This window comes from Schizophyllum commune (assembly GCF_000143185.2).
Source record: "Schizophyllum commune H4-8 unplaced genomic scaffold SCHCOscaffold_5, whole genome shotgun sequence".
NCBI classification, from domain to species: domain Eukaryota; kingdom Fungi; phylum Basidiomycota; class Agaricomycetes; order Agaricales; family Schizophyllaceae; genus Schizophyllum; species Schizophyllum commune.
This window is the reverse complement of record NW_026089542.1, coordinates 73,910-101,088: the sequence shown is the minus strand read 5'-3', so window position 1 is coordinate 101,088 and position 27,179 is coordinate 73,910. Positions and strand designations below refer to the sequence as shown.

General features: G+C 58.0%; 12 protein-coding genes and 2 non-coding genes across 14 annotated transcripts; 9 read left to right on the top strand and 5 right to left on the bottom strand.

Moving 5' to 3' along the window:
* Positions 1–289: 289 nt before the first annotated feature.
* Positions 290–2,091, top strand: SCHCODRAFT_02666172 (uncharacterized protein; the record flags this gene model as incomplete). Its single annotated transcript, XM_003027293.2, has 5 exons — positions 290–863; positions 917–973; positions 1,021–1,662; positions 1,711–1,959; positions 2,015–2,091. 5 exons carry the CDS (start codon positions 290–292, stop codon positions 2,089–2,091), a joined length of 1,599 nt encoding a protein of 532 aa, XP_003027339.2.
* A 617-nt stretch (positions 2,092–2,708) lies between these two features.
* On the bottom strand, positions 2,709–4,121 carry SCHCODRAFT_02666171 (uncharacterized protein; the record flags this gene model as incomplete). Its single annotated transcript, XM_003027110.2, has 7 exons — positions 2,709–3,032; positions 3,078–3,146; positions 3,192–3,300; positions 3,408–3,553; positions 3,594–3,777; positions 3,958–4,023; positions 4,096–4,121. The coding sequence occupies 7 exons, from the start codon at positions 4,119–4,121 to the stop codon at positions 2,709–2,711; spliced, it is 924 nt and encodes a 307-aa protein (XP_003027156.2).
* A 636-nt stretch (positions 4,122–4,757) lies between these two features.
* SCHCODRAFT_02498013 (S-adenosyl-L-methionine-dependent methyltransferase) lies at positions 4,758–5,601 on the top strand (the record flags this gene model as incomplete). Its single annotated transcript, XM_003027292.2, has 3 exons — positions 4,758–5,175; positions 5,227–5,339; positions 5,419–5,601. The coding sequence occupies 3 exons, from the start codon at positions 4,758–4,760 to the stop codon at positions 5,599–5,601; spliced, it is 714 nt and encodes a 237-aa protein (XP_003027338.1).
* Positions 5,602–6,100: 499 nt separating this feature from the next.
* On the top strand, positions 6,101–9,394 carry SCHCODRAFT_02499256 (uncharacterized protein; the record flags this gene model as incomplete). The annotated part of the gene is made up of 12 exons (XM_003027291.3): positions 6,101–6,259; positions 6,315–7,060; positions 7,111–7,239; positions 7,291–7,586; positions 7,634–8,024; positions 8,072–8,098; positions 8,148–8,316; positions 8,381–8,925; positions 8,978–9,061; positions 9,111–9,164; positions 9,217–9,267; positions 9,322–9,394. 12 exons carry the CDS (start codon positions 6,101–6,103, stop codon positions 9,392–9,394), a joined length of 2,724 nt encoding a protein of 907 aa, XP_003027337.2.
* A 652-nt stretch (positions 9,395–10,046) lies between these two features.
* On the top strand, positions 10,047–13,722 carry SCHCODRAFT_02666168 (uncharacterized protein; the record flags this gene model as incomplete). The annotated part of the gene is made up of 10 exons (XM_050346567.1): positions 10,047–10,700; positions 10,748–10,947; positions 11,001–11,163; positions 11,217–11,362; positions 11,417–11,808; positions 11,866–12,048; positions 12,100–12,214; positions 12,265–13,004; positions 13,053–13,332; positions 13,467–13,722. 10 exons carry the CDS (start codon positions 10,047–10,049, stop codon positions 13,720–13,722), a joined length of 3,129 nt encoding a protein of 1,042 aa, XP_050200278.1.
* A 630-nt stretch (positions 13,723–14,352) lies between these two features.
* Positions 14,353–14,444, bottom strand: SCHCODRAFT_t88. Its single transcript has one exon. It is a non-coding gene; the product is annotated as a tRNA-Gly (tRNA).
* A 293-nt stretch (positions 14,445–14,737) lies between these two features.
* Positions 14,738–15,732, bottom strand: SCHCODRAFT_02598748 (uncharacterized protein; the record flags this gene model as incomplete). The annotated part of the gene is made up of 4 exons (XM_003025888.1): positions 14,738–15,064; positions 15,123–15,273; positions 15,332–15,620; positions 15,672–15,732. 4 exons carry the CDS (start codon positions 15,730–15,732, stop codon positions 14,738–14,740), a joined length of 828 nt encoding a protein of 275 aa, XP_003025934.1.
* A 1,229-nt stretch (positions 15,733–16,961) lies between these two features.
* Positions 16,962–17,057, top strand: SCHCODRAFT_t110. Its single transcript has one exon. It is a non-coding gene; the product is annotated as a tRNA-Gly (tRNA).
* A 114-nt stretch (positions 17,058–17,171) lies between these two features.
* Positions 17,172–18,787, bottom strand: SCHCODRAFT_02574041 (uncharacterized protein). The gene is made up of 2 exons (XM_003025887.2): positions 18,057–18,787; positions 17,172–18,003 (listed from the first exon to the last, which is right to left on the bottom strand). Exons 1-2 carry the CDS (start codon positions 18,756–18,758, stop codon positions 17,377–17,379), a joined length of 1,329 nt encoding a protein of 442 aa, XP_003025933.1. The 5' UTR covers positions 18,759–18,787; the 3' UTR covers positions 17,172–17,376.
* Positions 18,788–19,238: 451 nt separating this feature from the next.
* SCHCODRAFT_02499448 (uncharacterized protein) lies at positions 19,239–20,207 on the top strand (the record flags this gene model as incomplete). The annotated part of the gene is made up of 3 exons (XM_003025899.2): positions 19,239–19,299; positions 19,352–19,643; positions 19,703–20,207. 3 exons carry the CDS (start codon positions 19,239–19,241, stop codon positions 20,205–20,207), a joined length of 858 nt encoding a protein of 285 aa, XP_003025945.1.
* A 441-nt stretch (positions 20,208–20,648) lies between these two features.
* On the top strand, positions 20,649–23,082 carry SCHCODRAFT_02499961 (uncharacterized protein; the record flags this gene model as incomplete). The annotated part of the gene is made up of 9 exons (XM_003025898.2): positions 20,649–20,712; positions 20,762–21,053; positions 21,105–21,261; positions 21,313–21,502; positions 22,012–22,117; positions 22,174–22,458; positions 22,522–22,663; positions 22,719–22,906; positions 23,034–23,082. The coding sequence occupies 9 exons, from the start codon at positions 20,649–20,651 to the stop codon at positions 23,080–23,082; spliced, it is 1,473 nt and encodes a 490-aa protein (XP_003025944.1).
* Positions 22,998–24,071, bottom strand: SCHCODRAFT_02620633 (uncharacterized protein). The gene is made up of 4 exons (XM_003025886.2): positions 23,992–24,071; positions 23,628–23,934; positions 23,418–23,568; positions 22,998–23,364 (listed from the first exon to the last, which is right to left on the bottom strand). The coding sequence occupies exons 1-4, from the start codon at positions 24,050–24,052 to the stop codon at positions 23,083–23,085; spliced, it is 801 nt and encodes a 266-aa protein (XP_003025932.1). The 5' UTR covers positions 24,053–24,071; the 3' UTR covers positions 22,998–23,082.
* Positions 24,072–24,614: 543 nt separating this feature from the next.
* On the top strand, positions 24,615–26,075 carry SCHCODRAFT_02677317 (uncharacterized protein; the record flags this gene model as incomplete). The annotated part of the gene is made up of 3 exons (XM_050346717.1): positions 24,615–25,215; positions 25,270–25,857; positions 26,052–26,075. Exons 1-3 carry the CDS (start codon positions 24,640–24,642, stop codon positions 26,073–26,075), a joined length of 1,188 nt encoding a protein of 395 aa, XP_050200277.1. The 5' UTR covers positions 24,615–24,639.
* Positions 26,076–26,337: 262 nt separating this feature from the next.
* Positions 26,338–27,175, top strand: SCHCODRAFT_02243203 (uncharacterized protein). The gene has a single exon (XM_050342170.1). It carries the CDS (start codon positions 26,530–26,532, stop codon positions 26,962–26,964), a length of 435 nt encoding a protein of 144 aa, XP_050200276.1. The 5' UTR covers positions 26,338–26,529; the 3' UTR covers positions 26,965–27,175.
* The last annotated feature ends 4 nt before the right edge of the window (positions 27,176–27,179 follow it).

The window sequence follows — 27,179 nt, the reverse complement described above, 5'->3', positions numbered from 1 at the left end:
GTTCCGACCCAAATAAGGAAGTCGGTTGAATTTCGTCCACGCCGTACCCGCCTTGCTGGTCGAATAGATGCGAGACACCGTCGACGAGGCCGATACCCACCCCCTTGTAGCGCGTAAGCAACCCAACGGGCGCCGGTGGTCGTCAGCCAGTGAATGCCTCACTTTTGGGGTCCTGCAGGCCGGCGCATTTAAGCTTTACACTTGCACTCTCTCAATACAGACTGCTCGTAAAGTGGGCCTAAGTTGTCACCGGGCGTGCGTCCCACCCTTCTTGTCTTCTCCCACCACCATGAGCGTCGGCGGGGTCGTTGCAACCGCCATCGCGGCGGCGCTTGGGCTCCATTTCTGTCTCTTCGGCTTTCTACGGCTCGCTCTCCGTCTGCTTGCACCGAGAGACGATTCGACTGCGCCGGTGAGACGTACTACCCCGCGCGTCTCATACGCGACAGCATCCACGCAAACCATGGAGACGCGCGTCTCATACGCGACAGCATCCACGCAAACCATGGAGACAGTGGGGTGCCGGCGGGACACTGACGAGAGGCTTCTCCCCATGGCCGAGAGGGCAGAGGACGAGGGCGACCTGCATCATACCGGCGGTGCTCCAACCGTGCAAGATATCAGCGGCCACCACGAGGGGAAAGGAAACAGTCCGATCGCCAGCCAAGGCATCCTTCCCGGCGACCTGTTGGCTGAGGTCGTTGAATGCTGCCATGAAGCCGATCTCATGAACATTGCTACAGCCTCTCGCGATTTGTGGCAGATCACTCGCAGCCGGCGCTTCAGGACACTGGTCATCAGGCCGCGAAGGTTCTTCTCCTTCGCGAAATGGCTCTACGCGCGCGCAATTGAGAGCAAGTCCCGTAAGCATGTTTGTTGGTTGACATTGACGAAGCTTTTGCTCATCTCTTTGTAGCTGCCCAAGCCCTTTACACTCCCATCCCTGGTCTCAACTTCACGATGCCGATCACAGGTACGGCGCTCGTTCTTCACTGCCATTGACTTTCACATCGTCCACAGAGTTCGGCCGTGATCCATTGGACCGCTATGTGCGTACCCTTGTCTTACCGACGCGCTGGACGGAAGGCACCGCTGCGTTTCTGAAGGTCATTGCCGCACTAGCACCCAGCGGGATACACACCTTGGTTCTCGGCGGCAGGAACGAGCAGCATGCATGGTACGCGCAGATGTGGCAGGCCTGGGTACCCGTCACAATGGACCCGCTTCTGAAGAACGTCAAGACGCTAGTGTTTCACGAGCCAACGAACGACGGGCTGCACTTCATCCTCCGTCGGCGGCCCACAGGCGATGGACCAGCGCTCTCAGAGACCGTCCGCAGCATCGAGATACAGCCACCGCAGATGGATTCCGATGGCGCGCCCCCCAACTCTTGGTACGAGCTCTGGTGGGACGAGGGCACTGTCCCAGGGGACGCTGCGGGAGATGAGGACAAGGATTTGCTACTGGCGGTTAGCTCTCTCCACGTCCACCTCGTCGCCGGAATCCGCGGCGTGATGACCGGCCTCCATTTCCCTTGTCTCGAAGCGCTCACACTCGAGTTGACGCTCATGTATGGAGATGACTGGGAGTTTGTGGACCGTCTGTTGACCGAGTGCGCTGACAAGCTTCGCCGACTTCGTGTCATGGCTCGTGAGGAAGCAGGTATGCTGAGACGACCTTTCCTGTACTACAACGTCTGACAGAAAATAGCCTTCGACGATGTCCTCGACATACGCAAGGACCTAACTCAGCTCATTCGCGTTGAGGTCGACTGGCGCGCCCTCACAGCACTCGCTGGCTTGGAACACGTTACCTCCCTCGGAATGGTTGAGGTGATTGTCAGGACGTACGACTCCGACGTAGCCGTCGCGAGCGAGTATGACGAGGCCAGGCGCACGCTGACGACAGGCCATTGGAAGAGGGTCGCTGTCGTGGACAAGCCTTTCTTGAAGCTCCCAGGTATGGTACCCGAATTGTTGCGCGGCAGAAGGTCAAGCTCATCGGCGTCTGTCAGGCCAGGAGAGCATGCGCGAAGACCATCATCAGAACTTGAAGCGGAGGTTGAACTGGTCGCAAATCGAGTTCGAGTAGACTGTGGATTGGGTTTATAGACGCATTTCTTGGAATTTCGTTTCTGTGTACAATACGTCCTAGCTTTCTTGACAACGAGCCCGACGTTCAGCAGATGCACTGCCTCCTGAGCGATAGAACATGCCGCGGAATGCCACAACGGCAATACGGATTTGTGTATGCGTGCACTCGGGTACTTGATCTGCGCGACCACCATGGCTCCGGCTGATTATCGAGATCCTGATGATGAGCTCTCTGCCCGCATCCGCCCAAGAACTATACCGCGCCCGCAGCTACCTACAGGCAACCTCTGGCACTGCCCAGTACCGCGTTGTCAACGACTTATCACACTCGAGGGACGTCGGCAACAGGCGGCTGCAGAATTCCAAGACGAGTTCTTCAGCACCGCGGCGCGGCCCGAGCTTGAGGGGGTGTTTCTAATCTACGTGAAGACGCACTACAGGTTGCGTCGCGCTAGCGTGAATAGCAACCGTTAAGAAAATAAGAAAAGGGACCCTTCCCTGAGCCTTGGCAGTAGAGATGGGAGTCGGGCGATGTTGAAGATCTTCGTCAGACTGTTTCTGCAGATCAGCAAGAAAATCCGAGATTGCCACGGGCCTGCCACTACTGTACTGTATCTACATGTCCCTGGTGAGTACGATTAGGTGGTCAAGAAGCTCGTTCATATGCTCCGCCTGCTTCAAAGTCACGTCCAGCAATTCCCCGCCATTCTCGGGCAAAGGTCGATGTCCGGTAACGAAATGGTACGCGCCACCGTGCGAGTACGGGCAGCATGGACCGGCATGGAACTCGCACGACGGGTTCGGATTCGACGCCGGCTTCTTGCAGCGAGGGCACTCGTTCTTGCCGCAATCCTTGCAGATGGGTTGGTTGCAAGGCTGTGCCCGGCCGTTGGCAAGTTTGCCGCACGCGCAACGCAGGGTGTTGTCGCGGGCGCGGATCTACGGCTCGTTAGCGTTCAGCCCTATGAGCGGCGTGTAACATACAATCTCTTCAAGGCCTGGCTTGAGGAGGGCGCTCAGAACCCGGGCGGTGCGAAGGGCCGTCGCGATGTTCTATGCATCATCAGTATGGTGAGAAGGAAAGGCGATAGTGCTTACCTCAGGAGGTGAAGACATGTCGATGTGGTGAGGATGGATAGCGACGAAGAACCGCGTACCTCTTATATGCGACGGTGCCCTCCCTAAGCGCCCATTATCGTCGCATGATCTGCAAGCGACACTGCGAGAGTGCAAGGCGCGAGCACTTCAGTACAGGGAGTGTATCATACCAATCTCTCGCGGGCGCTTACCTTGCCAATGTATTCCGAAGCGCACCGGCTCCAGATCAGCCTCGCATGATTCTCAGGAGGTTTGGTGTCCGTGGGAAGCGCATTGGAAGGTCGCAGCTGGAAAAAGTCAAGGAGGAAGCATATAGGACAAGTGAAGGAAGACTGAGGGCGTCCATGAGTGCCAGAGACGGCCTGGCGCATTTTCAGTAAGTCCTTTACTATGAGTACATACGAGTGTTGATGAAGTGCTCGCTGCCCAACGCGTCTGTTTGCTTTCGTGAATCACATCCTCCGTGCATCGCTGCTGTCGGTCGCAGTTACGGCGGCTGTCCTTCTTCTCAGCGGCAAGCGCCTGCTGACCTTGTGGTCCCAGGAGTAGGCGCGCTTCCCGCGCGTCAACCGGGGTCTTCGGAACCCTGAGTCATTCAGCCCCGAGTGAACGCTAGCTTGCCTGCGCGCGCGTCTTGTGGCCGCTATCGAGGCAAGCCTGATAAGCCCTTTTTACTCACCTGGTCTTGTGAGCTCTCGCAGTCTCCTTTCAAGGCGACCGTTGCAACATCATGAAAAAGTCCAAGGTGAGTTGTGATCGAGCGCACCATATGATGCGGTACGCAGCAGCGTTGCCTGCGAATCTGATTCCTGGCATGGCGACATTTTGCGTTCTGTTCTAGACATCATGCTGCTCCTCTGAGGATCCATAAGCACGCCCGAAGCGTTCACTGAGATTGGCATACCGTGAGGACCTCTGCTGAACGCCCATTGCACCCGCGCTGTGGCGGTTAGCTTGAGGGTACAGTGATTTGTCTTAGCTGAAATTTCAAAATGCGGGGGTGGATGGACGAACTTCACGCAACACTAAGCTGGGAAGCATGGCTCCAACTGACACGAGCAACAGGCGAACGGTGCACTGAGTCCGTCGTCCCGCGACGGGACGTTTCGCGCCTAAAAAGGCAATCCGTCAGCGAACTCCTGTCAGCGACCATGACGGCGCCCGATGCTTTCAGCTGTGTTTTCAGGTAAACCCGATTGGAGTCTGTGTGTGTCTGCTCAATTCTGTCCAAGGGTCGATCCTACTGAGGACACCGCCTCGGGCGCAACCGGCGGGCGGCCCGTTGCCCTTGATTCTGCCGCACGCTCCCGGCGCCAAAGGAAGAAGGCTGGATACCAGGAAAAGGAAAGGGATGCAGCTCGCCGCCGCAGGTAACCTCTGCCTGCCCTGCGAAGTCGCTGCGTTAATGTTTATCTGATCAGAGAACGCGAGAAGGCCCAAAAGGCAGACTTGCTGAGAGAAGTGGATCGCTTGAGGCGGGCGCAGAGGGCGGGTATGTGGGCCTCTTCAATGATGGAAACACGGCTGACTACCTCAGCTCTGGCAGGCCCTGAGACTCTGCGCGTGATGCGCGAAGTTCGAGACGGCATCAGCGAGACGCAGTTGCGTGAGCTGAGGAACAAGAAACGTGACTTCGAGAAGACGTACGGCGAGTTCGAGCCGCACTTCTTTCAGACGATCCTGGAGGAGCAGAAGTTGGGTCCCCAATCGACCTTCGTTGACCTGGGCTGTGGTATTGGCAATCTGCTTGTGCAGGCGGCCATCCAGAGCGGGTGCAGCGCCTTCGGCATCGAGCTGCGAGACGAGCTCATGGGCACGGCTGAAAGCCTCAAAGATAGGGCCCTGGCCGTCTGTGAACTGCACGGCATCAGCATGGGAAGCGTCACCATGGCATGGGGAGACATGGTCAAGACTCCGGCGGTCAAGGAGTGGATGAAAAAGGCCGACCTCGTTGTTGTGAATAACCTGAAGTTCTCAGCGACGTGTGAGGCTCCTGTCCACCTGCTCATTTGCAACACATGTCTGACTGTCGTAGTGAACCTGCAGATCTTGGACTCATTCCTTCCGCTCATGAAGCATGGTGCATGCGTCATAGCTACTGACCTGTTCATCAGCGGCAAGCAGACGCGACACGGGCAGTACAAGGTTGTGAAAGCGGGCTTTTTGATATACGTCCGTCAATTCTCCATGCTGAAGTATACTCTAACGGTCATCTCTCATGCAGGAGTACCCTGATCAGAGGACGCTGGAGGTGACAGAGCGGAAATACCCCGAGCGGTCCATGTCGTGGACTAACTCTTCAGCCCCATACTACATCCATCGCGTGCATGACCCAGCAATTGCCCGACGTCGGCAGGAACAACTGGGGAAGGTCTATACCGGGTCCGACCTTGGGAGCCACGCAGCATAGTCGACACTGGCCTACAGCATGAGGCAATATATTTTGTTCCTTCTGAGGAGGCTAAGCACGCCCTTCATTAAAGCCCCACACCGACGCACCTGACATACGCGGCAATAGCAGCAGCAGGTACGTTTGCATGCAGATTTGTGGCTCCATGTCGTCGGGCAGTGGTGAGGCTGGCTTGTGCACTTACAGCCCGGACGCTTTCCGTCGAGGGTGCGCTTTTCGTCCGCCTTCCTTACTTGGCGAACATTTCCCACGCCACTGCAGCCGTCCTTGGTTTCCTTACCTCGGTTATCAACTTCCAGACATATCCAGCCCACAGCTCGTCAATGTGAACCCCTTATCCTAGCCTGGGGTTTTCCTCCCAATAACCAAAAGCTTCGGTTTATCATAAGCACGTCACAGGACGATGTGACCGTGACAAATCGGCGACCGGCTGATGTGAAAACACGGTCGCCTTCTCCTGACATTCCAGACCGCCATCTGACCTGACATCGTCGCAGACATGGACTCCCGCACGTCTCTCACCACCTCCGAGAAAATATGGTTGCAGCGCAATGTGCCTGCTGATCAGCGGCGCAATAGGGAGGCTAAGTCAGCCGTAGCTCACTTGCTCCCCCTCCGCGATGAGGAGATACGGGTTTCCAGCAAGCAGCTTGAGAAGGTAAGCCCCAAGTGTATCATTGTAGCTGGATGTACTGCGCTGACACAGATATCAGGCCGTAAAGGCATACTGGAGGTCGATGGAGGATCCCGACGGCTCAACCGCGAATCGGCACGCGGCTATCAATGGTTCAACCAAGAAGCCCTCGCATGGTAATGGCCGCTCGTCAGGTGGCGTGGACGAAGAACAGGAACCTGAAGAAGACGGCGGCGATGGTCCAGATGGAACGGAGCAGAGGGGGGAGCGGAAGGGGAAGACGAAGGGAAAGGGGAAGGCGAAGGCGAAGGCGAAGACGAAGGGGAAGGGGAAAGGGAAAGGGAAGGGGAAGGTGGATGAGGGTGGGAACATGGAGGAGGAGCAGGAGGAGCAGGAGGAGGGGGAGATGGCGAGAGCTAAGGCGAAGGCGAAGGCGAAGGCGAAGGGGAAGGCGAAGGGGAAGGAAAAGGCGAAGGAGAAGGAGAAGGAAGAAGCTGACTCCGGCGGCCAAGGAGAAGACGACAGGGATAAGACGGAGGCGGTCGAGGATGAGGACGATGAGGACGACGAGGTACTGCACGGGCCGGCTAAGCCCTCGTACCACACGCATGTCACGTGGTGCGCCGTCTCCCGCCACAGTCGCCCGGAGGTGTGGGACAGGGTCCGCCGACGGCTCGCTAGGGAGACGCCTGGTACGCCATTTCAGATAGAACAAAAAGTCAACAAGGAGATCCGCCACGAATTCACGGAGGACGAGGTGGAAGCCTTCAAAGCTAGAGCCCGAGCAATCAACATCGGCCAACCGGCCAAGCAAGACCGAACATGGTGTGCCCTACGTGCTGCTGTTCTTTCCAACTAATCTGATCGCCTCTCAGGTTTCGCAAGAGTCACTGCCGACAGACCATTGCGCGCTTCTTGAATTGGGCAATGGAAGTTGGTGGTGTGGCTGTTGTCGGGGTTGCTGCTTGGGTCGACGAAGAAAGTGGAGAGCTGGAAATGGTCAAGTCAGTGGCAGCCTGTTTTTCATACATCTTTAGCGCCTGATCAGTGCACAGTGTCGGACCCAACGTCAAGAACGGCCCGTTGTTCGCGGAGAAGGAGAAAAATTGGCTGGCACGCGGCCAGTTGTCAGACCGCGTCAAGGGCTGGGCTGCCGAGATTTTCGGACTAGAGGACGGTGACGATGGCATCGCCGCAATGGGCGACCAGATAGAAGGCGGTTCTTTGCCGAGTTGGGCTCAGGTCAAACGTCGTCCTCGTCACTACCCGAGATTGCTGGCGGACCCTCCTGACAGCGCGAACACGAAATTACTGCGAAATGTGATCAGGCAGTATATCGCCCACGCCATGAGTAAGGTTCGCCGCTGGCAAAGGTTTCTTAGCTCATCTGTCTGATAGGCTTTCACAATCAATCCAAGGCCACTCGTTGGAGCCACCTACGGGCAGAGTTGGATCCCAGCGCGTTTCCGGAGCCTGCTCCCGAGAGAGGCTCTGACCCCTACGCCATGGACCCATCCAGCATGAAGAAGGAGCCTATGCTCAAGTTCATTCGCCATTGGCTCCAGGCGCAGGAGGGTGGCAGCATGCCCGTTAAGCCCTTCGTCAGGAAAGCATCTGGTGCGACTGCCCGCACGTCTGGATCGAGAACGCAAGCCCGCCGGAAGACGAAGGCCCCGTCCGATGGATCCGGGTCGTCGTCTGAGGAGGAGCCAGCGGAGGAGACAAGCGACGAGGAGGAGGAGGAGGACGAGGACGAGGACGAGGAGGAAGGACCTGTGATAGGACAACGGTACGCACCCATGCACCCCTTCGCCTCGCTGGTTTTGACTGCTTTAGGACGAGAAGGTCGAACACGACTGCCAAGTGAGTTCTGTTGCCGCCCGACATATCGTGTGACTCACAGGACATACAGGTCTCGTAGCGCGGGTCCCAATAGGCATCAGCCCCAGAGTACTGCGTCGCTCCTACTTGAGAACGACATGTCCGTCGGGCAGCGCGCCAAAGCACTCATCAAGCGCGCGAAAGAGACTTCGAACCGTGTCGCGGCTTTAGTGGCCGTCTACATGGTTCAAGTCTGCTTGGTGAGCAGCAACAGCGACATCTGGTATTTGTGTTACTCATGGCTGCTTGCTTTATATTGCGCAGGAGCATCCGAATGATGACGGAATCCCAGAAACCTCTCTAGACTTCCGTTTCCAGGACATCTTTTTAATCACCAACCTGGGCGACGTCTTGCAGGTATCCGTGTTCACCAGCGGGAAAGCGCAGCAATACGTGGACTGGGTTGTGAAGGCTAAGCCTCACCTTCTGGGCACACGCCCCCAAAAATGGGCTCGGAAGGTTATTGTGATGGCCATCGCTACGGGCTTGCTTCACCTCGCTATCGACAGCCAAGGCTATGCAGAGGTGGAGCCTGATGATGAGCACAGTCCTTATTATCCCGGCGTGGGTTGGGAGATCAAGGACCACGAAAAGCTGATAGCCGGCATTCTCAGGGCGCTGCACACTGGTCCGGACAAGGACAGCCTCAGCCCTTGCCCGAAGACCACCGCCGCCCTAGCAAAAGACCGACCAGGCGTGCGAATCGAAGACTACGTTGACTCTCATGCCAGCGCGCGCGAGCACGCTGCCGTGGCGGCCATGCGTCAACGCGCAGGCGTGCACGCCGGCGGTGCCAGCGGTTCTACTCTGTGAGTCGCGCGCTTCGGGGTGTGGGGAGCGGACTGAACTGGAAATCTGCAGAGCTAGCAAGCGCAAGGCCGCCACGGACAGTCAGCCGTCGAAAGCCTCCAAACGGCCACGCAACGTCCAGGATGTGGATGATTCGTAAGTGTTCATGGGAGGGCATAGATAATCCCGGCTGAAAGAGTTGCAGGCCGGACGTGCAGATGGAAGAGCAGGAGGTTTCCATCCCTCCGCGAAAGTTGAGGTACGCCCCCATGTATGCTTCATGTCTCAAACATGCTCTGAGTAAGGAACAGGTCCGAAACCAAGAGGGACGACTCCGTTGCACAGCAGGGGGTCAGAACATTGTACGCAGCCGCAGCCCCATAACCGTTCAAGCTCACGTCTAAGCACATTCACAGGCGGAAACGCACACCCACTGCCAAGGCCGCCGCGATGCAGCTGAAGCGCTCCAAGAAGTCGAAAGGTCCTTGAGCGCGTTTGCTGTCTAGGCCTGCCCTCTTTTGTACAGTGGTCTAGGTCTTCTAGTACTTTGATTGGGATGTAGCTCGTGCCGATGCAGATATATGTACATTTGCCCATGTCATCTACGGAGGGACCGCTAAGACAGAGGCAGTGCAATGGCTGACTGGCTACTGGGGCTATACCCCCATTTAGGAAGTACAAGCTGGGAATGTGCCTGGCGATCACAGATTCGTGAGAATTGATGGTATGACTTGTGCCCGATTTGGCATAATCACGCAAGCCATTCACCCATCACCCTCTTCATCCGTCCCCCGTCGCTCGTCCTCGCAGCATATACAATAATGTCCAGAAGCCGAAAGGGTGGGGGTTTAACTCCCATAGCGCAGGGCAGCGTCGTACGTAGCATGACAACCAGGCGGACGCCGGGGGGAAAGGAAGTTTATATGGAGAGGGAAGATTTCGTGCCCAGCCCACGTCTCCGCAGCCCCCAGAAGGGTCAGCGGCGGCCCTTGAGCGGGAGTGGTACGACTACACCCCGCAAACGGGGCCATATCGGGAGTCCCTCGCCTTCGCCTCGAAAGAGACGGACGGCGGTAAAGGTGCGTGACGTATACTGTGCAGAGATGTCCGTTTAACGAGACTGCAGACTTCAAACGATCACATGCGCGCGTGGTTACATAGACGGGCAGCCTACGAGGACGTCCTCATGCGTCGATTCGAGCCCAGCAAGCACAAGTGTCAATGCGGCGCAGCTACTGCTTCATACCTCTGCGAGACCTGCTTGGGGCGTAAGAGGCAATGCAGAGGCTGCATCCTTCGCGAGCACGCGTCTATGCCCTTCCATCACATCCGAAAGCATGACGGTCGCTCTTCAACGGCTACCGACCTTGGCGCGTTAGGCCAAGTTATCTGGCTGGGCCATGGAGGAGAGCCGTGCCCGGCCACCCTCGCGCACGTCCGGCTTCCTATGGACGAGCGTTGGTGTGATGAGGGGGAAGAGGAGGAGGACGGCGATCTCAGTGACCTCCTCAGGGACTGTGACCTGCGACAGGGACATCGTTTAATTATCGGTGATGTTGAGGGTATCTGGTGTCGTACGGTATACTGGTGTACGTGCCCCACCGCGGAGGATAAGGATATCCAGCTGCTGCACACCGGATTGTACCCGGGTACCGAGGATGAGCCAGCCACTGCGTTCACGTTGACGATGCTGGATGACTTCCTCCTATCGCAGTGCGAGGGTCGGATGTCTGCCCAAGGATATGTCCAGAAGTTGCGGAGGATGGCCAACCCAGCGTTCCCTTATCGAGTTTCGGTGAGTGGGGAATATACGCGATAAGTGACCTTACTAACGAGGCGTAGGATGTCTATAGACCATTCCTGCGCGCCATGCGTCAGTATACGAACATGATCACGAGAGCTAAAGCAGGTGTCGCTCACAAGATTCGGAGAGATCAAGTCCACATAGCTAGACCGCCGGGAGATCTGGCTTGGCGCTGCCCAGCATGCCCCCAGCCGGGATATAACTTGCCTCCAGAAGACCAGAGAGACGCAGACCATCCGTACGTACCTTGTCGCTCCGACGAGGAAAACAGTGGACTCAACATCCAGTCAGAGAGCTTTACATGCCCATGTTCACGCACGACGGTTGCTTCAAGTTGAACAACCAGCGTACCCGCAATCCCGACGCTGACGTGCGCCTCAGCGATGGCGAGTGCATGCTCGTCGGGAGCAGGCAATACCAGACGCACCTCAAAGTGACCAAGGAGCCCGCCAATGTACGTGCTCTGACCACCGCCCCACCTGTCATCCACGTGACAATTCACTGCAGAGGAAATCCTGTCAGAATCACCGGGCGGTTGCCAGCAGTCGATCGAGAGATCGCAACTTAGCTGCCAGTGGAGTGGGCACATACGCCTGTGCCCGTCATGGTCTGTTCATCCCGCACACCACCGTTGATTACCAGAAAGGCGAAGCGTGCGTACTACAGTCGGAAAGTCGCCAGCATCCCCTGATGGTATGACTGCGTAGGCAAATGAACACAGACTACTCAACCTCATGCCTCATAGAAGGGTTGTCTGCAGAAACGCACAAGATCCTCATCGCCTACGACATCATGTGTGAGTATATCGTCAACCTCAAGACGCGCCTAACCGAAGGACCCTACCTTACCAACCGTGCGATCGACATTGAGGCCGCTGTGGGCAAGTTCCATCTCGGCGCACACATCCGAGAGTGCTTCGCCAAATTCTCCCCCAACTTCATCAAGGGAGCCGGCCAGCTGGACGGCGAGATCCTGGAAACGCTCTGGGCAACCCTAGAGAAGCTGGCCTCCAATACAAGGAGCATGTCACCCGCTCATAGGCAGGAAGTTCTTGATCTGCTCATGAACGACATGAACTGGAAGAAGATCATTCAACTAGGTGGGCGACAAACGGCCGCAGTGAATGATTGACTCACAGGATGGTCGCCTCACGCAGCCGACGTCCTTAAGAAGAAGGCGATGAAGGCCTCCGTCGAGTGCAAGCACGCCCGCGCCGCGTATGAGGAGCTCAAGGACACACTATCCGATCAGCAGACAGCTCGGTGGCTACAAGAGGAGCGTGAGTCCTTGGAGGAGGGCCGAGAGGGAAAGAGCGTGTATGACATACGAGAGGAACAAGGTGAGCCTTGCATGACGGGTCTGCATGCGCCCTTATGGACTGCCGTTTTAGTCCCCGGTGTTGCGGAGCGCGCCCTCGCAGTAGCGAGGCGGTATGAGGATGATGATGTGGAGGAGCCTATCGGGTTAGAGTTGCTGAGGGAGGCCATGAGGATTGAGAGTGTGCAGTGCGTGTCTAGAATGTCACGATGACACTGCGTTTTCTCACAAAGACAAGGGACAACCTACTTCCTCTGGCTAAGCAGCAAAACAGGACGGCCTCGCAAGAGCGTCAGCTGCTGCTCAGACGGGGCAAGCTACACAAAAGGATTTGCAAATTCGAAACACGGATCGCGAAGGTTCTCGATGCTGCCCCCGTGGAGGGCGAGGTTGACTTGGGAGACGAAGAAGTGGAGGAATGGCTTGGAGATGAAGGGGAAGCAGAGAGCGAAGGGGAGGTGGATGAGAGGGAGGGAGAGGGAGAGGATGAGGATGAGGACCCCGACGCGCCTGACGTCGGGCTGCCAGAGCGCGAGCGGCTCACTCTGCCCTCGACCACTGGGCACATCACCGGGGAATTGGCCGACTTGGAGAGGGACCTTCGGGACGGCCAACGAGCGGATGCCCTGCGAGGCGTTAGGCTAGGCCTCGCAGAGAGAGCCCGCTTGTATCGCACCTCCGTGCGTCGCGGCCGAGGGAGTCACAAGACGACTACAAGGGCTTTTGCAGCGTTACGTAAGTCAGGCGCACGCATCGCCCGCCACGTGCGGATGTACCACCGCGCCCGCGACGCCCTAATCGCCCTCGGCAAGGACGAATCGCAGCTACCGAAGATAGATAGTCAAGACCTCCGCATCAACAAGGACTGGACAGAGGAGAACAGGACAGGCCAACGCTCCCATACCTTACCCTGGTTCTGGCGGGTCGGCAACAGTGCGGCCGCGGAAGATGGGACAGAAGCCGCTGGTGTCCATGATCGTAAGCGGGACCAAAGAGCGTTCTTTTGGATACTGATTGGTACTGCAGTATACAGAGTGAGCTTCCTGCGAGCCAAGTGCCGACTGGAGCGATGGGAAGAAGAGGAGCGTCTGGTAAGCCACGAGATGCTGTGGACTCGGCTAGCCTTCGAAAAGCAGCAGGGTACATGGCAAGCGGCAGGGGACGCTGCGAGGTCGTCCACAGAAGGTGCGGGATGGGCTGCGTATGCCTATAACCAAGCGGACATGTGGGGCTCGTTGGCGACTGAATGCGTGACAAAGTTTCAGGACTACGCGGGAACCCTTCCAGGGTGGGAGCCGAGCAGTAGGTAGTAGCTATGATCCATGTACCATGTACATAACCTTGTATCTCCATTGACAAAGTATGAAGGTGAGTGCGTGCCATTGTGGCTGAGAGAGCATGGGCCATCAATGTACCGGCCAATAATGGGTATCTCCCCAGCTTGGCTGGAACCGGCGAGCGCACACGCGGTGGACGACCTGAGGTGGAGCCGCCGCCGAACCGCGTTGGCTGCATCTCATATGGCGGTGCAGGCCCAGCAAAAAAGCAGCGTCTCACATGCAGCCGGCGACTCCGCATGACGTCGACTCTCTTAACACCAGCACCTGCACTTGACACGGCGCCGGCGGCCCAGCCTGTCAAACCAGGTGGGGTGGCAGCCGCCGGCCGGCCGCCTGTGCCGCACGAGCTGGACTAAACTTGGCCGGCCAGTCCACTTCATGTGGTGTGTAATGGAAATAAGGGTCTGGTGGACCTAGTGGACCTGCGCCGCTCGTGCAGGGTTCAGGCGCACCAGCTTGTTAAGGAGGGTGTAGTCAATGCGGTGTTTAGGGTGAATGCGAATGTACGACTCTCGTGCCGATGAGCGCATGGCGCGCAAGATGAGTCCATTCGCAGCAGGACAAACCAGCGACACGCAAAGAAACTGGACTGTGAGCACATTGATTCAGTTCAATGACGGTTCTAGGCGCCGCTGCAGACGGCTCCGCCAGTCGTCCTTGGCATGGTCGTGCGTCCCACCTTGGGCTACCAGGCACGCGCCATGTAGCGCATCACGTGGTGGCAAGGTCAGCAGCTGGCTGACACCCGTGATTCGAACCGCCGACCTCAGGCATCAGAACGCGGAATCCGAAATTGAACCTGGTCCTTCCCGCCGACCGTAGAAGAGGTAGAGGAAGACACGGCGAAGAGAAAGACACGGTGAAGAGAAAGACACGGCGAAGAGAAAGACACGGCGAAGAGAAAGACACGGCGAAGAGGAAGGCGGCAGCTCGTGAAATCATCAACAAGATAAGATCATCAAAAAGACATCTTGGTTGACCTACAGTGCATTAAGGGGGAATCGAACCCCCGGCGGGTCGAGAATAGATTGTTTCGATATGATGGCAACGACCCAGGTTACCACTACCCCATTAATGCGTACGAGGTATTGGGAGGTGGGGAGTGGTGAGTCGAATCTTGGTGAGGGAAGGAAGGCAAGGGGGGGCGGGGGCAGGAAGACGGGTGGGGCAGTGTGGGCGGAATGACGAGGGCTGATATATCCGTGAGCAGTGGTGAGAAAAGGTTGATGCGATCCAGGTCATACGCTCGGTCGTGCTTGAAGCACCTTTTCACGCCGTGTCCTATCCTTTCGACCAGTCAATAGAATCCCCAAAAGTGTAGACGAAAGTCTGATTGAGTTGGCGGCATTCACGACATTGAGGTCGCCGAATTCACGACAAGAAACTCGACATGGGCTCTACCCTCTCCACCGCCCTCTCCAATCGCGCCTTCCACTCCCGCAGGTACTCCCGGCATCCCGTATCGCTCTTCCCCCGCGTGCACGCCCCGCGGTCCGTGGGATACAGCACCGCCTCTGTGAACAGCTCCTCGAGCCGCACCGCCTCTGTGAACAGCTCCTCGAGCCGCACTAGCCCCTCCGGCCCCCGCAGCACCGCATTGCGTACGACCTTGTCGACGCAGGGCGAGCAGACGGGGCCGGCGTAGCGGTATTCGGTCATGTGGCGCATGAGGGTGCTGTGTTGGTCGGTGTAGAGGACCTGAAAGAAAATGGGTGTAAGCGTTCGTCGGTGAATCAAAGGGGAACTATGGACGCACCCAGGCTGCAAAGCATGGCCCCGGAATCGAAGCGTAGACGTCCTTCGGGTTCAAGCCCACCGAGAAGGTGGCGGCGTCATCCAGGACGTCGTCGTCTTTGCTTCTCGCTGCATATTCCATGACCTCCAAAGTGTGAGTTCGGCCGTGCGATCTGCAAATCGACGCTAGTCAGCCACACATGCCTAACCACTGGCGCACGAAGCACGCACTTCATAGCCAGCCTACACATCATCGACGCCGCGTACGCCTGATACTTCTCCGCCGCCTCGGCTAGGAGGACGAGCTGGTCGAACGGGAGCGTGTCCGGGGGCCGAACACCCTTCTCCTGGTAGACGATGCGCAACAGGTGCTCGAGCGTCTCCGCGTCCTCTGCAAGCGATACCGCATCGCCGACGGAGGTAGCGGGAAAGCCAGGCGCATGGTGCGGCAGAAGCCGACCATCGACGTGGAAAATAACATTATCGGCGGACTCGAAGCAGACGGTGCCGCCTGCCGAGACTGTCGAGGGATGTCAGCGATACGACAATGGGCTTCACGAAAGGTACGCACAGCGCTCGCAAACCTTTAGCGTCTGAGCCTGGTATCGAGGCGGGCTGGTGTATCGGACCATGGTTGGCGAAGCAGGTATCATTGGGGCTTATAACGCGCGCGCCTGCCTGCGCGAAGGATAAGCGCCGCATAGGGACCTACTTAGCAGCCCGCACTAAGGACCGTGGACATGCGAATCAGCGCGCTGCCGAGTCAGCTGGGTAGAGTTAGTGTACTCGACTGATTTGCCATTGGCATGCGTACGGCCCAGGCGCGGGGTGTACTTGCGTATCCGCGTTGAGATAAGAAAAATCGCAGATTCGCAGGGAGAAGTCGTACTTGCCGCCCGTACGAGCTGGACAATTTTGGGTTAGATCGACGCAGCTCGGGCGTCTACAGTGTGAGCTGCGAAGCTAGCATTGCACCAAAGGCCGCTAGCGCATATAGGATGCTCATTTGGGTATCGATGAATTGATGGCAGCGACACAGGTGCACCATGGAGGGATATTTTCAGAAGAAGGGCCAGGGTGCGATGTGGAGAAGAGAGGCGAGAAGGGACGTTATGGTCGACCTCTGCGAGACCAGACTGCCCGCGGGAGTGAAGTCAGTGTTAGAGCGCTAGCATTTCGAGCGGTGACAGGGAATATTGGAGTATGTGTCGACGAGGCAGAGGCTAAAAGTGGGTAGATGTACGCGTCCCCGACGTGTTAAAGCTTGCAGTGGTGCGATTAGCTAAGCGTGAGATTTCGTGTAATGTTCATGCAGCAGCGCGGATGTAAATGCGGCTGGTTGAAGTGAAAGGCTGCGGTACACACGAGCGAACACGCGCGAGTTAGGCGCTCGAAGGATGGGATCGCTGTAGGGAGTAGACGCGCGAGAGTGTATGAAGGGAAGATACGAGCGCGAAGACGTCGATGACGGTTCGGGACAAGGGGCGTCGGCAATCGCCGGGTGGCCCGGTCACGGTTGGAATGTAGCAGCTCGCGATGCGTCTTCCCTCTCATACTCGCAATGTCGGTCTTCCTTCCTTCCTGCACTTTGATCTTCCAGCTAGCTCTTGCTTCAGTGTTCGATCTTGCTTCGTCTGCAGGCCTGCTTTCTCTTCAGCGTCGGAGCTTGCCTTCGTTTCGGTCTTGAAGCCTACCTTCGCTTTGGTCTTTGAGCCGGCGCCCCCCCCTTCCCCCTACCTCCAACTTCCTATTTCTCTTCATTTCCGTGCTTTAGCAACCGCCTGGGACATTGACTGCCAGCGTTTGAGCCGTCGCCTACCACGGATTGGCATCCAGAGCATTGTTTCACGAAGTCCGTCAGGCATTAATGGGGTAGTGGTAACCTGGGTCGTTGCCATTTGCGCTTGCTTCGTGTTTGACGCTCGACCCGCCGGGGGTTCGATTCCCCCTTAATGCATGTACTGACGTGCGACTCTTTTTTGGCTGCCTGATTCTAGTCTTCAGTGTGCGAGGACTTGGCGAGGACGCTCGCGGAAAGCGGCGGTTCTCCTTCTAGGGGTCGTCCGGTCGTGACGGCTCATGGGGAGGCTATGTCCAAGCCCGCCGGGATGTGTAACGAAGGAATTCGAACAAAATTAGAACGATACGTTACGAAGAAATGTTCAGATAAGTACTCTAGATCTGTACATGTCGCCCGAGGGGGGCACTGATCGTTTGAAGCGCGGGACGACGACGCGACGATGCACCCTCACCCCAGTCCACCCCCATATACTGTGCTAATACGCGGGCATGATATACAGCGTCTGGTCCTCGCTTGTATCCGACGCTGCGGGCGGCTCCTTACTCCGCCCCCACAACCCCACCCCACCCGGCTGCTCCCCAGGCAGCTTCCGCCACTCGCGCTTCCACTGCTTGACGAGCCGCTCGCCGGGCGCGCGGAACCGCTTGTCCCCCGTCTTCCGCCGCGCGAGGAAGATGCACTGTTCGTCGGGGAGGAAGGCGCCCTCGAGCACGCCGCGGAGCGTGCCGTCGGGCATAAACAGTAACGTCCCCGTCTGATCGTCGTCGTCGACTTCGATGGCGGGCTCGTTGTCCTCGTTCACTTCCTCAGAGGACCGCGCACGCCAGACGAAGTCGATGGCTTTGGAGGGAGCGAAGGGGGGCGAGGTGGTGGAGCGGAGGATGCCGTCCAGGACGCCGAGTTTGAAGGCGCCCCAGAGGTGGGCGCCGGTGGAGGACGGGGCGAGGCGGAGGGTGAGGGGGTTAGCGCAGGCGTCGGGCCATGTTTCGGAGAGGTAAGGGCAGGTGAGGGTAAAGACGCCCGCGGGCGTGAAGGGGGTAGAAGGGATGGAGGTGGTGGCGGGTTGGGAGGAGCTAGGGACGGCAGGCTCGGATGGGGTCGGCTAGAAGGAGAGTGAGGTCAGATAGGTTTGGAACATCGTTGAAGGGTGCACACCTTATCATCGGTCGCTTTGCGGCGCTTGGACTGAGGCTTGGGGGTCGGAGAAGGCGCCCGAGAGGCCGCGCGCTTGCGCGACGCGTCAGGCGCCACTGCGGGACCCTTCCCCTTCGTCTGCGTCGCGGGCTCCTTGCTCTTGGCCCGTGCGGGTTCCTTCCCCTTCCCTTTGCCCTTGACCTGCATCGCGGGATTCCTCTCGCCCGCGTTCTCCTTGTCCGATCCTCCTACGACCTCATCCTCGTCCAGCGTCGGATCCTTCGTCCACATCTCCTTCTCCTTGTTCCGGTCCGCCTTCCCTTTGCCTTTCCCCTTAGCCTTGCCCTTCCCAGCAGGCTCAGCATCATCCCCCACATCCTCCCCCTCCCCCTCATCCTTCCCGAACCACACCTTCGCCGGCACCACGATCGTATCCGGCAACCGCATATCCGAAGAACCAGATACAAGCGCTGTGTTCGCCTGCTTCGCAATAAAGGGCACGGTGGAGGGAAAGTTGTCCATGAGGGAGAAGATGAGCGATGTGAGAGATTTGGGGGAGCGGGATTCGAGCTCAGCACGTAGCATGTTGCGGGGGACCAGGATGGCTGGGAAGGAGCTGGATTGGGACGGTGCGGGCGGTTGGGCGCTGAACGAGGCAGCTTGCGCGCCGTACAGGTCTGACGCCGTTTGAGTGTTTGGCTTGCTTGCCTTGGCCCTCGGCATTGCTGGACGGTATTGACGGGGGGAGGAGGAAAGGCGTGAGCCGTGACGCGACGCGAGGGTTAAGTCATGTGATCCAGCTTGATTGAGATTCCAAAATGTTGTTTGGCGTCGCGGTTCTCTCATCCATTCGCCATGATCCTGATGACAGATTTGGACCCTCTCATCCTCGCTCAAGTGCGACTCATACACTACCATGACCTTGCATTTGCGTCCAATCAACGTTCTAATTGTTCTCACAGCCTTGGGTCGCAGCCCCGGTTTACAGGCGGCGATGCTTCTCTGAGTTGGGGTCTGCTATCTGAACCCAAAGCTACTGGTAGACTGCGTCAGCGCATCGCCACCCATTCAGCTATGCAGCGTGCCGACTCGCTGGTCTCGTGTCTTCAGCGTGCGACCTCTTAGCCCCTAAGCGGCGCCTATTCTGCGCACTGTGGGACTCGCGCGGCGCTATCTGCACTGCGATCTACGCCTACCCGAACCATGACCCATTATCCCAACCCACCTCGATATCAAGCTCAAGCGCCCAAGGTCTGCGAGCGCTGTACGTGCTACACTCCGCTATCCTCGTCGCATCGCTGACCATCTCTTTTTAGTTTCGACGCCCGCGCACGGCACGCTCTGCTTCGAGTCCTCTGACGATGTCGTCTTCCACGTCGATGGCGCGCGCCTCCGACACAACGCGCGCAGCCTCCCACTGACCTCTTTCGGCGAGGTCATATCGCTTCAGGAGGACGCCGAGACGCTCGAGCGCCTGTTCCGTATCGTCTATCAGGACAAGGGCGTCAGGCCGGATACGCTTCCCTTCGAGCAGCTCGTTCTCCTGGCGGAGGCGGCGGAGAAGTATCAAGCGTACGCGGCGTCGATGATGTGTAGGCTGGCGATGAAGTGCGTGCTTCGTACGCCGGTGGTCAGGCATGTGTGACTGACTAGCGTTCGATGTGCAGATCGCACGGCCGAACTCACACTTTGGAGGTCATGGAATACGCAGCAAGAAACAAGGATGACGACGTTCTGGATGACGCCGCCACCTTCTCGGTGGGCTTGAACCCGAAGGACGTCTACGCCTCGATTCCCGGGCCATGCTTCGCAGCCTGGGTGCGCATCCCTTCGCGCGCTGAACACTCACGCATCGCTCACGTTCCTCATGCTCAGGTCGTCTACATCGACCAGTACAGCAATCTCATGCGTCACATGACCGAGTATCGCTACGCTGGCTGCGTCTGCTCGCCTTGCGTCGACAAGGTCGTGCGCAATGCGGTGCTGCGGGGTCCTGAGGGGCTGGTGCGGCTCGAGGAGTTGTTCACGGAGGCGGTGCTGTATCCTGTGGACCACGGGGCGTGCTCGCGGGGGAAGAGCGATACGGGATGCCGGGAGTACTTGCGCGAGTGGAAGGGGCGATTGGAGAAGGCGGTGGAGAGGGTAGAGCCCATGTCGAGCTTCTTGTCGTAACTGCAACTAAGTGAATGAAATCAGTGCTTACTTCTCTTTAGGCTTTGAAGATTCTCCCTGGAAGGATAGGAGGTACGAATCGCTTTGAAGACGGCTAAGCCATCCGTCCGGGCCTCTCCGTCAGATTGGCGCGACCCGATACGGCTTTCAAGCTCTAGCCTACGCGCCTGGCGTCCGCGCTGAATTAGCTGACTCGACCTATCGCCATTCACGTGTCTGCCATTCTTTGCGCCGTCCTATCGCTCCGAGGATCGGAGCGCTGAATGCCCTCAGCTCCCTGCGAATCAGGCAGCATCCTAGTAGACTAGGTAAGGACGGTGAACAGTAGCTGTACCACTTATTGATTCGTAGGCTCCATGTCCGACACCCATTTTAGAGCGGCCTTGTCTCCTCGGGTATATAAAGCTCTCTCCTCGATTCTCCCCCTCGTTCCTCGGTACAATGTCGCGCTATCCTCATAATACTGGGTTCAAGCCTGCCATGCCCGAACACCGCCAACAGCGCTGTAAGTCATGTTCAGCTGCGCCGCAGAGTAACGCTGACCCAGAGGACAGTCTCAAAGCGTGTGGGCGATGCCGCCACTATCAAGTCCTCCGATAATCGCATATTCTATATCGACCGAGATTGGCTCGCTCGCAATGCGGTCGGTCTCCTCGACCAAGTCTCAGGACCCGTCACCTTTCTCGGCGAGGATTCGGACACGCTTGAGCTCCTCTTCCGCATCGTATATCAAGAAAAAGGCGTACGCGTGGACAACCTGTCGTTCCAGCGGCTCCTTCTGCTGGCTGAGGCAGCGGAGAGGTACGGGGCGTTCGCTGCGTCGGAGAAATGCTGCGCGAGTATGAAGTGCGTGATATGTGCGATGCTGTGCTTCGTCTGGCTGATGTTTATCTATAGATCCCATAGCAAGGGCCACGCGCTGGAGGTCATGAAATATGCTGCAAAATACAGATATCCCGACGTCCTCGACGCCGCCGCTGAGTCCTCCGTCGGGTTGAGCCTCGTGAGCGTTAGCCATGTGCTCCCTGCCAATGAGCGCGAGTTCACAGCATGGGTGAGTTCTTCCTTTCAGCTCTGCATCACCGCCCATAGCCCACCCTTCCAGATCTTCTACACCGACCAGTATAGCAATCTCATGCGGCAGATGACCCAATCTCAATACGCCAGCTGCGTCTGCGCCTCCTGCGTGGAGAAGGTCGCCTACATGGCCATGCTGCGGGGTCCGGGGGTCCTTGTGCATCTTGACGACCTGTTCTCGCAATCGCTTTACATGGAGAACATGTACTGCACGCGACGTAAGAGCGACACGGCGGGGTGCAGAGAATACCTTCGGGAGTGGAAGGGGAAGCTAGAAAAGGCGGTGGAAAGGGTGAAGCCAATGTCGAGCTTTTTAGGGCCCGAGTCGTAATGCATCCGACTCGTGAAACAGTCCCCATCTCTCGTAGGCCGTGACGCGCCTGTACTTTGGTCGATCCAGCTCTACTCGTGATCAACATCTGCAGGTACGCGGTGGTTGTTGTGACCCGACGCGATTCCCCAAGCTGTGCCAGCGTGCTCGGCGTCTGATTTGGTTCAGCTGACTCAAACCATCGCCACTGGCTTATCTCGCTGTCATTCTCTGCGTCGATCTGTCAATGCCGAAGATCGGAACACTGAACTCTCCACTCTCTCTGGGATTTGGGCAGAAACCTAGTAAACTAGGCAGGCGCAGCTACATTGAACTGCAGTATTGCTAAGCATCAAATTGCGATGTTCGGGATCTTCAGTCGAGGGCGGTGAGTGGCTTTTCCTTTGCAGTATATAGAGCTTCCAGTCGCCCTTGCAAGTATCATTCAGCACATCTCCGCAGATGATTCCGCGATGCTCCACCAGCTCTTCCAAGGGCTCTACCACGGCGGTTTGCAAGCGTTGTAAGCATGGGTACTGCATTTTCTTTACGGCGCTGACCTTGTCGTACAGTTCCCAGACGGAACTACGACGATGTTCCCTTCAGGTCCAGCGATGGCACAATATTTTATCTGAACCGCAAGCGCGTGGGCCGCAATACCAAGAACCTTCTGCAGCGCCCTAGAGGGGAAGCCACCTTGCTCGACGAAGATGCAGTCACGCTCGAGTGTCTGTTCCGCATCGTCGACGAGGAGAAGTGCGTGCAGTTGGAGCTCCTGCCGTTCCCGCAGCTCCTATTGTTGGCTGAAGCAGCGGAGAAGTATGGAGCGTACGCGGCGTCGATGCTATGCTGCTCGGCCATGAAGTATGTTTCCTCTCGTGCGATGACCGGGCGCGTTCGAGCGACTGACTTTTGGAGGTCGCATAGGAAAGACCATGCGTTGAAGGTCATGGCCTACGCTGCGCGATACGGACACACCGACGTCCTCGATGCCGCCGCGCCATTTTCCTTCGGCTTGAAGCCTGCGGAGGTACGCCGCATGCTACCCAACGCGCACTTCGAAGCCTGGGTGCGTCAGATCTTCTGAACGGTCTCATCGTCACTCACCTTTGAACTTTACAAAGGGCATGTATATCAAACAGCACCAGCACAGGAGGGTCGTGTGTCCTTTGGTTCACTGGCAATCCAGATACTCGGCCTGCGCATGCGTCCACGACGCGTTCAAGGTTGCTTGCAATGCAGTGTTGAGCGAGATGTATGGCCAGGTGCAGCCCGAGGACTTGTGCCCAAATCAGATATGGCAGTCGGGGAGGTGCGCGTGCATGTTTCGCGAGCCATATTACTATACAGCAAGGCGCGCAGAGTATGCGTGGCAGTGCGGCGGGAGGCCGGAGGGAGCGCTGGAAAAGATCAAACCGATGTCGAGTTTCTTGCCATAGATACGGGTACAAGGATAAGACGAGTGCTAAGGGTGCCAGTAATGGGTAGCTACAGGAAGCTAGTCAAAGGCCGCATTTCATTCACTTTCTCAGCAAGATTATCCCTCCATCGGAGGAGAGGCCCTTTGCACGCTCTCCCGCTCTTACAGACTGTCGAAGTCTGAGGATATATGATGTCCACTGAGAACAAGGTGTCCCGTTTCGCTAGGCAGTCAGGGCCATATTCCAACGCTTTACAAACGATTTTTTCTGTGCATCCTGCACAGACTTGATAGTTCTTTCCGCATACCATTTCTTTCGCAAGCTTGCTATATTGACTGACATAAACAGCCTGTGAGGAAGATCAGCCGATCGATGACAGCAACGACGACAATTGGTACGTGCCCATGCAGCGAAGTGGTTCAGAGGCAATATCTCCCGCACCCTTGCGTGGTCAAGTCCAACAGAGAAGCCGGCTGCGTTGTCGAGGATGTCATTGTGCCCGTGACGCGCTGCGTAACTCATGACGGCCAGTGTATGATCTTCGCAATGCGTTCTAAACAAACAGCGGTCAGCTTGATAAATCAGAGGTGATCATTGACGATGGGCACGTACTCCATGGCGATGCGACAAAGCATGATCGCAGCATACGCGTCATATTTCTCTGCCGCCTCCGCGAGTGCCGCTATGTTCTCGAAAGGCAGGCTGTCGAGCCTGACGCGCTCCTCGCGATATATGATGCGGAAGAGCAGTTCGAGCGTCACCGCGTCCTCTGAGAGCGGGATCGTTTCACTCGGTTGGGGCGGCGCTAACTCCTGTGGAGGGAAGCCGTGCGCATCGCGTGCGAGGCGGGAGCGATCGACGTGAAAGAGGACTTTGTCAGACGATAAGAAGGCGGCGGTGTCGAGGTCTGGGATGGAAACTGTAGACAGCACGTCAGCACAGAAAGAATGACTGCCGAGCATGTACCCCGACTTACAACGCTCGGAGCTCTGGGGGCCCGAAGCTCGCTTCGCGGGACGATGAGCGCGAGACGCCATGGCTGGCGACGGACGGAAGCAGGAGTGTGCACGCCGGGTTATATAGTGTAGTCTCAATCAGCGCCGCTCAGGAGCCACGAAGTATGCGCCGCTGTGCATGAGATCGATTTCTCCGCACGATGGCGCTTCGGATAGCGCAGGGACGCCATATCAGCGAGGATACGACCACGGGGTGTCATGCCAGCGCTTGCCAAGTCCGCCCGAGTACCTAAGCCTAGAAGACGGGGCGCAAGAAGGGTGGAGACTGTTGAGGTGAATCTCAGGTGACTGGGAGGCTATAGTCTTGTCAGCCACGGACGGGGGGTATGAGCTCGATTCTTTCTGGGAGCGTGGACGATGCCAGTGTTACGGCAAGACAGGCGCTGGAGAGGGAGACTGAGAGAGAGACAGATCATTCTGCAGCCATAACGCGGGCTCATGGGAGCATCTAGCATTGCTGGTTGTATCGAGATGGACGCTCCGAAGACCGAACGTGAGGGGAAAGCCACCGGTACTTGCCGAATTAAAATCACGTGGCTTTCCATCGCGTCGCGTCACAGCGGCTGACGACATCCTCTCCCCTCACCTCTCCGCCGACCACGACAGTCATGGCTTTACCAACCAACATCAAACCACCATCGCACGCATCAAGCAGCAACCCTGCTGCGACGTCTAACACAAAGTCCTCTGGCTCCTTCCCCGCGGTTCTCATTCCCCGCGACATGCTCCGAGCCGATCTGGAGGCGCGCACCCCCAAAGACCTGACTTCCCTCATCGTCTCTCTAATGGACCGCTTCCCCGACACTGTGCCCTTTGTCGCGAAGCAGACGAACACGGCGCTCGTCTTCGCCCCATCTGGCAAGGGCCTGTCGAACACGATCGTGGTTCCCGCGGCGAAGTGGTTCGAGAAGGATCAGGAGGAGGAGAGCACAGCTGTAGGAGGACGGAGTACATGGGAGGCGTCTTCAACGCCGGTCGCGCGCCAGGCCGCAGCAAGATCGGACAAGGAGAATATGAAGAAAGCGAGGGTCAACGCGAAGGAGCCTGCCGCGCCAAGCGAGGGGACAGAACCGGCGGTGCAGCCTGCCCCGTCGCGCAAGCGCGCGGCGTCCGGGACACGCTCTCCGTCCCCGAAACCTCGATCCAAGCGCCGCAAGCGCGCCGCTGCGCCGACTGATAAAAACGTGCGTGTATACCGCGACGCCAGACACCCGGAGCTGACATCCCTTCTCTCTTAGCCCTCCGCCGCCTCCGCGCCCTTCGACCCCTCAGGCGTGTACATTATCAATTGCCCCTATCTCGTGGACCAATGGCCCGACGACTGCTCCGGCCCTCTCACGCTCCGGCTCGCCCTCTCCTCTACCGGCCGTCACCTCTGGGGCACCTTCAAGTTCGGCATCGTCGAGGGCGTCCTCCGCTCCACCTCCCCACCGCCCTTCCTGCCCGACACCACCATCACCTTCGACTGGCGCGGCCGCGAGACGGGCGAGTACACCGTCACCTGGGACGAAGGCAACGTCGGCACGGTCACCCTCGCCACGGACGGCACCCTGCGCGGCACCCTCGACGGCGCGTTCCTCGACCCCGACCAGTGCGTGTTCTCCGGGCGGAAGAAGGCGGGCGACAGGCGGTTCCGCGCGCCTGGCGAGCGGCTTGTGAGGCGGTGGAAGCGCGAGTGGCGGCGGCTGCCCGCGCGGGAGGTGGACCAGGGGAATGTGATCTACGAGGATGAAGCACTGGAAGAGGCGATGCGACAGAAGGAGCCGCCGGCTGGCGACGATCCCGGATCTCTATACGAGGGTACGCACGCCTTTGGGCCGGTCGTCGTGAGTAGAATCAAATTGCATGTAGTAGATAGACAAATAGAACGATGTTTTTCAACTGACGAGACGCGAGACGGCGAGGGAAAGGGGGGCAGGGGAGTAGGATGGGGGGAGTGGAGAAGGGGGAGAAGGGGGAGAAAAGGAAGGGGAGACGACGCGCACTCGCGCGTTCGTGCTCGGCGACGTACGACGAGCAGGGGAGGAGTGAGAAGGAGGGGTGAGGGGGGGGGTGAAAACGGGGAGAAGGGATTGGTAGGGGGAGAAGGGAGCGCGAGGTGGGGGAGAGAAGGAGAGCAATCGAGATAGAATCACATAGAAAGGACTGGACAGAGCGAAGGAAGGAGGGTAGGGAGGAAGGGGGAGGGAAGGAGGGGGAGAAGCGAATGGGAGAAGGGAGGGGAAGGGATGCACCTAGCGAGTTTGGGAATGGAATAAATCGCTCAAGTGAACACAAGATGAGGAGAACGCAGGAAAGCAGAAGGAGAAGATTGGGGAAGGGGTAGTAAGCCCAGGGTGGGGGTTGACTGCACTCTTACTCGACGAAAAGCGAGGGGGAGCGGCGAATGTCGATTCGGCGCAATTGTGGCAACCGTGCCACCCGACTCATTTCGGACTCTACTCGCTCGCGCGAGGGTGGGGATGGGGCAAGATATATTGTATTCGTAGTCTACGTACATGGGGTGTGGGACTACAGTACCTACGACGGCAGGGGGCAGGTCCACCCTCCCCTGCCCTTCTCCTCGAATTCGAAGTCGTTCTCCTCGAAATCGACGTCGGGCCTTCGTTTCCCGTGCCGAGCACCTTCGTAGACGTCGCGCGACCACTCCCCGACGTGGTGGGAAACATTCGCGCACCGTAAGGGCCCCCACTCCTCCCCCTCCTAACCGAGATACGGCTGAATTTCGTCAGTTCGAGCGAGTACGACTTGGTCAACAACAGCTTCGTACGTTCCCTCACACGATGCCTCATCCACTCAGGCGAGTCCCCCACCCCTCACAACTCGCCCTCAGCGTACACCCACCCCCTTCTCCTTCCCTATTGCATCTCCTGCCCTCGCCACGCCTCGAGAAAAGATACGGCGAGCTCACCAAGTTGTTCCCCGACGTCTAGGCGACTCCCCTCGACGATTCCTGAGGTGGAGACGAGAATGGAGGGGGTGGCGCAGACGCGTCCTCGCGCATCCCTCCCTCCCGCCTCACATAGCCTCCTTCCCGCATGCTCCGCGCATTTCTTTCCGTGCCGTCGTCGCGCTGTCTTCTCGTTCGGGGATATTCCTTGCTCGTCTTCTGGAGTCGTCGTGGAACTGGCTCGTTGGGGTTAAGCGC

What these genes read in the sequence shown, in the direction of transcription:
- SCHCODRAFT_02574041 (XM_003025887.2), bottom strand. Translation starts at nt 18,758, where the DNA reads ATGCCGAGGGCCAAGGCAAGCAAGCCAAACACTCAAACGGCGTCAGAC. An exon ending in GCAAAGCGACCGATGATAAG is followed by an intron (nt 18,004 to 18,056) that starts GTGTGCACCCTT and finishes CTCTCCTTCTAG; the next exon opens with CCGACCCCATCCGAGCCTGC.
- SCHCODRAFT_02620633 (XM_003025886.2), bottom strand. Translation starts at nt 24,052, where the DNA reads ATGGCGTCTCGCGCTCATCGTCCCGCGAAGCGAGCTTCGGGCCCCCAG. An exon ending in CCCCCAGAGCTCCGAGCGTT is followed by an intron (nt 23,935 to 23,991) that starts GTAAGTCGGGGT and finishes TGCTGTCTACAG; the next exon opens with TTTCCATCCCAGACCTCGAC. An exon ending in CTTTGTCGCATCGCCATGGA is followed by an intron (nt 23,569 to 23,627) that starts GTACGTGCCCAT and finishes CTGTTTGTTTAG; the next exon opens with AACGCATTGCGAAGATCATA.
- SCHCODRAFT_02243203 (XM_050342170.1), top strand. Translation starts at nt 26,530, where the DNA reads ATGGGGTGTGGGACTACAGTACCTACGACGGCAGGGGGCAGGTCCACC.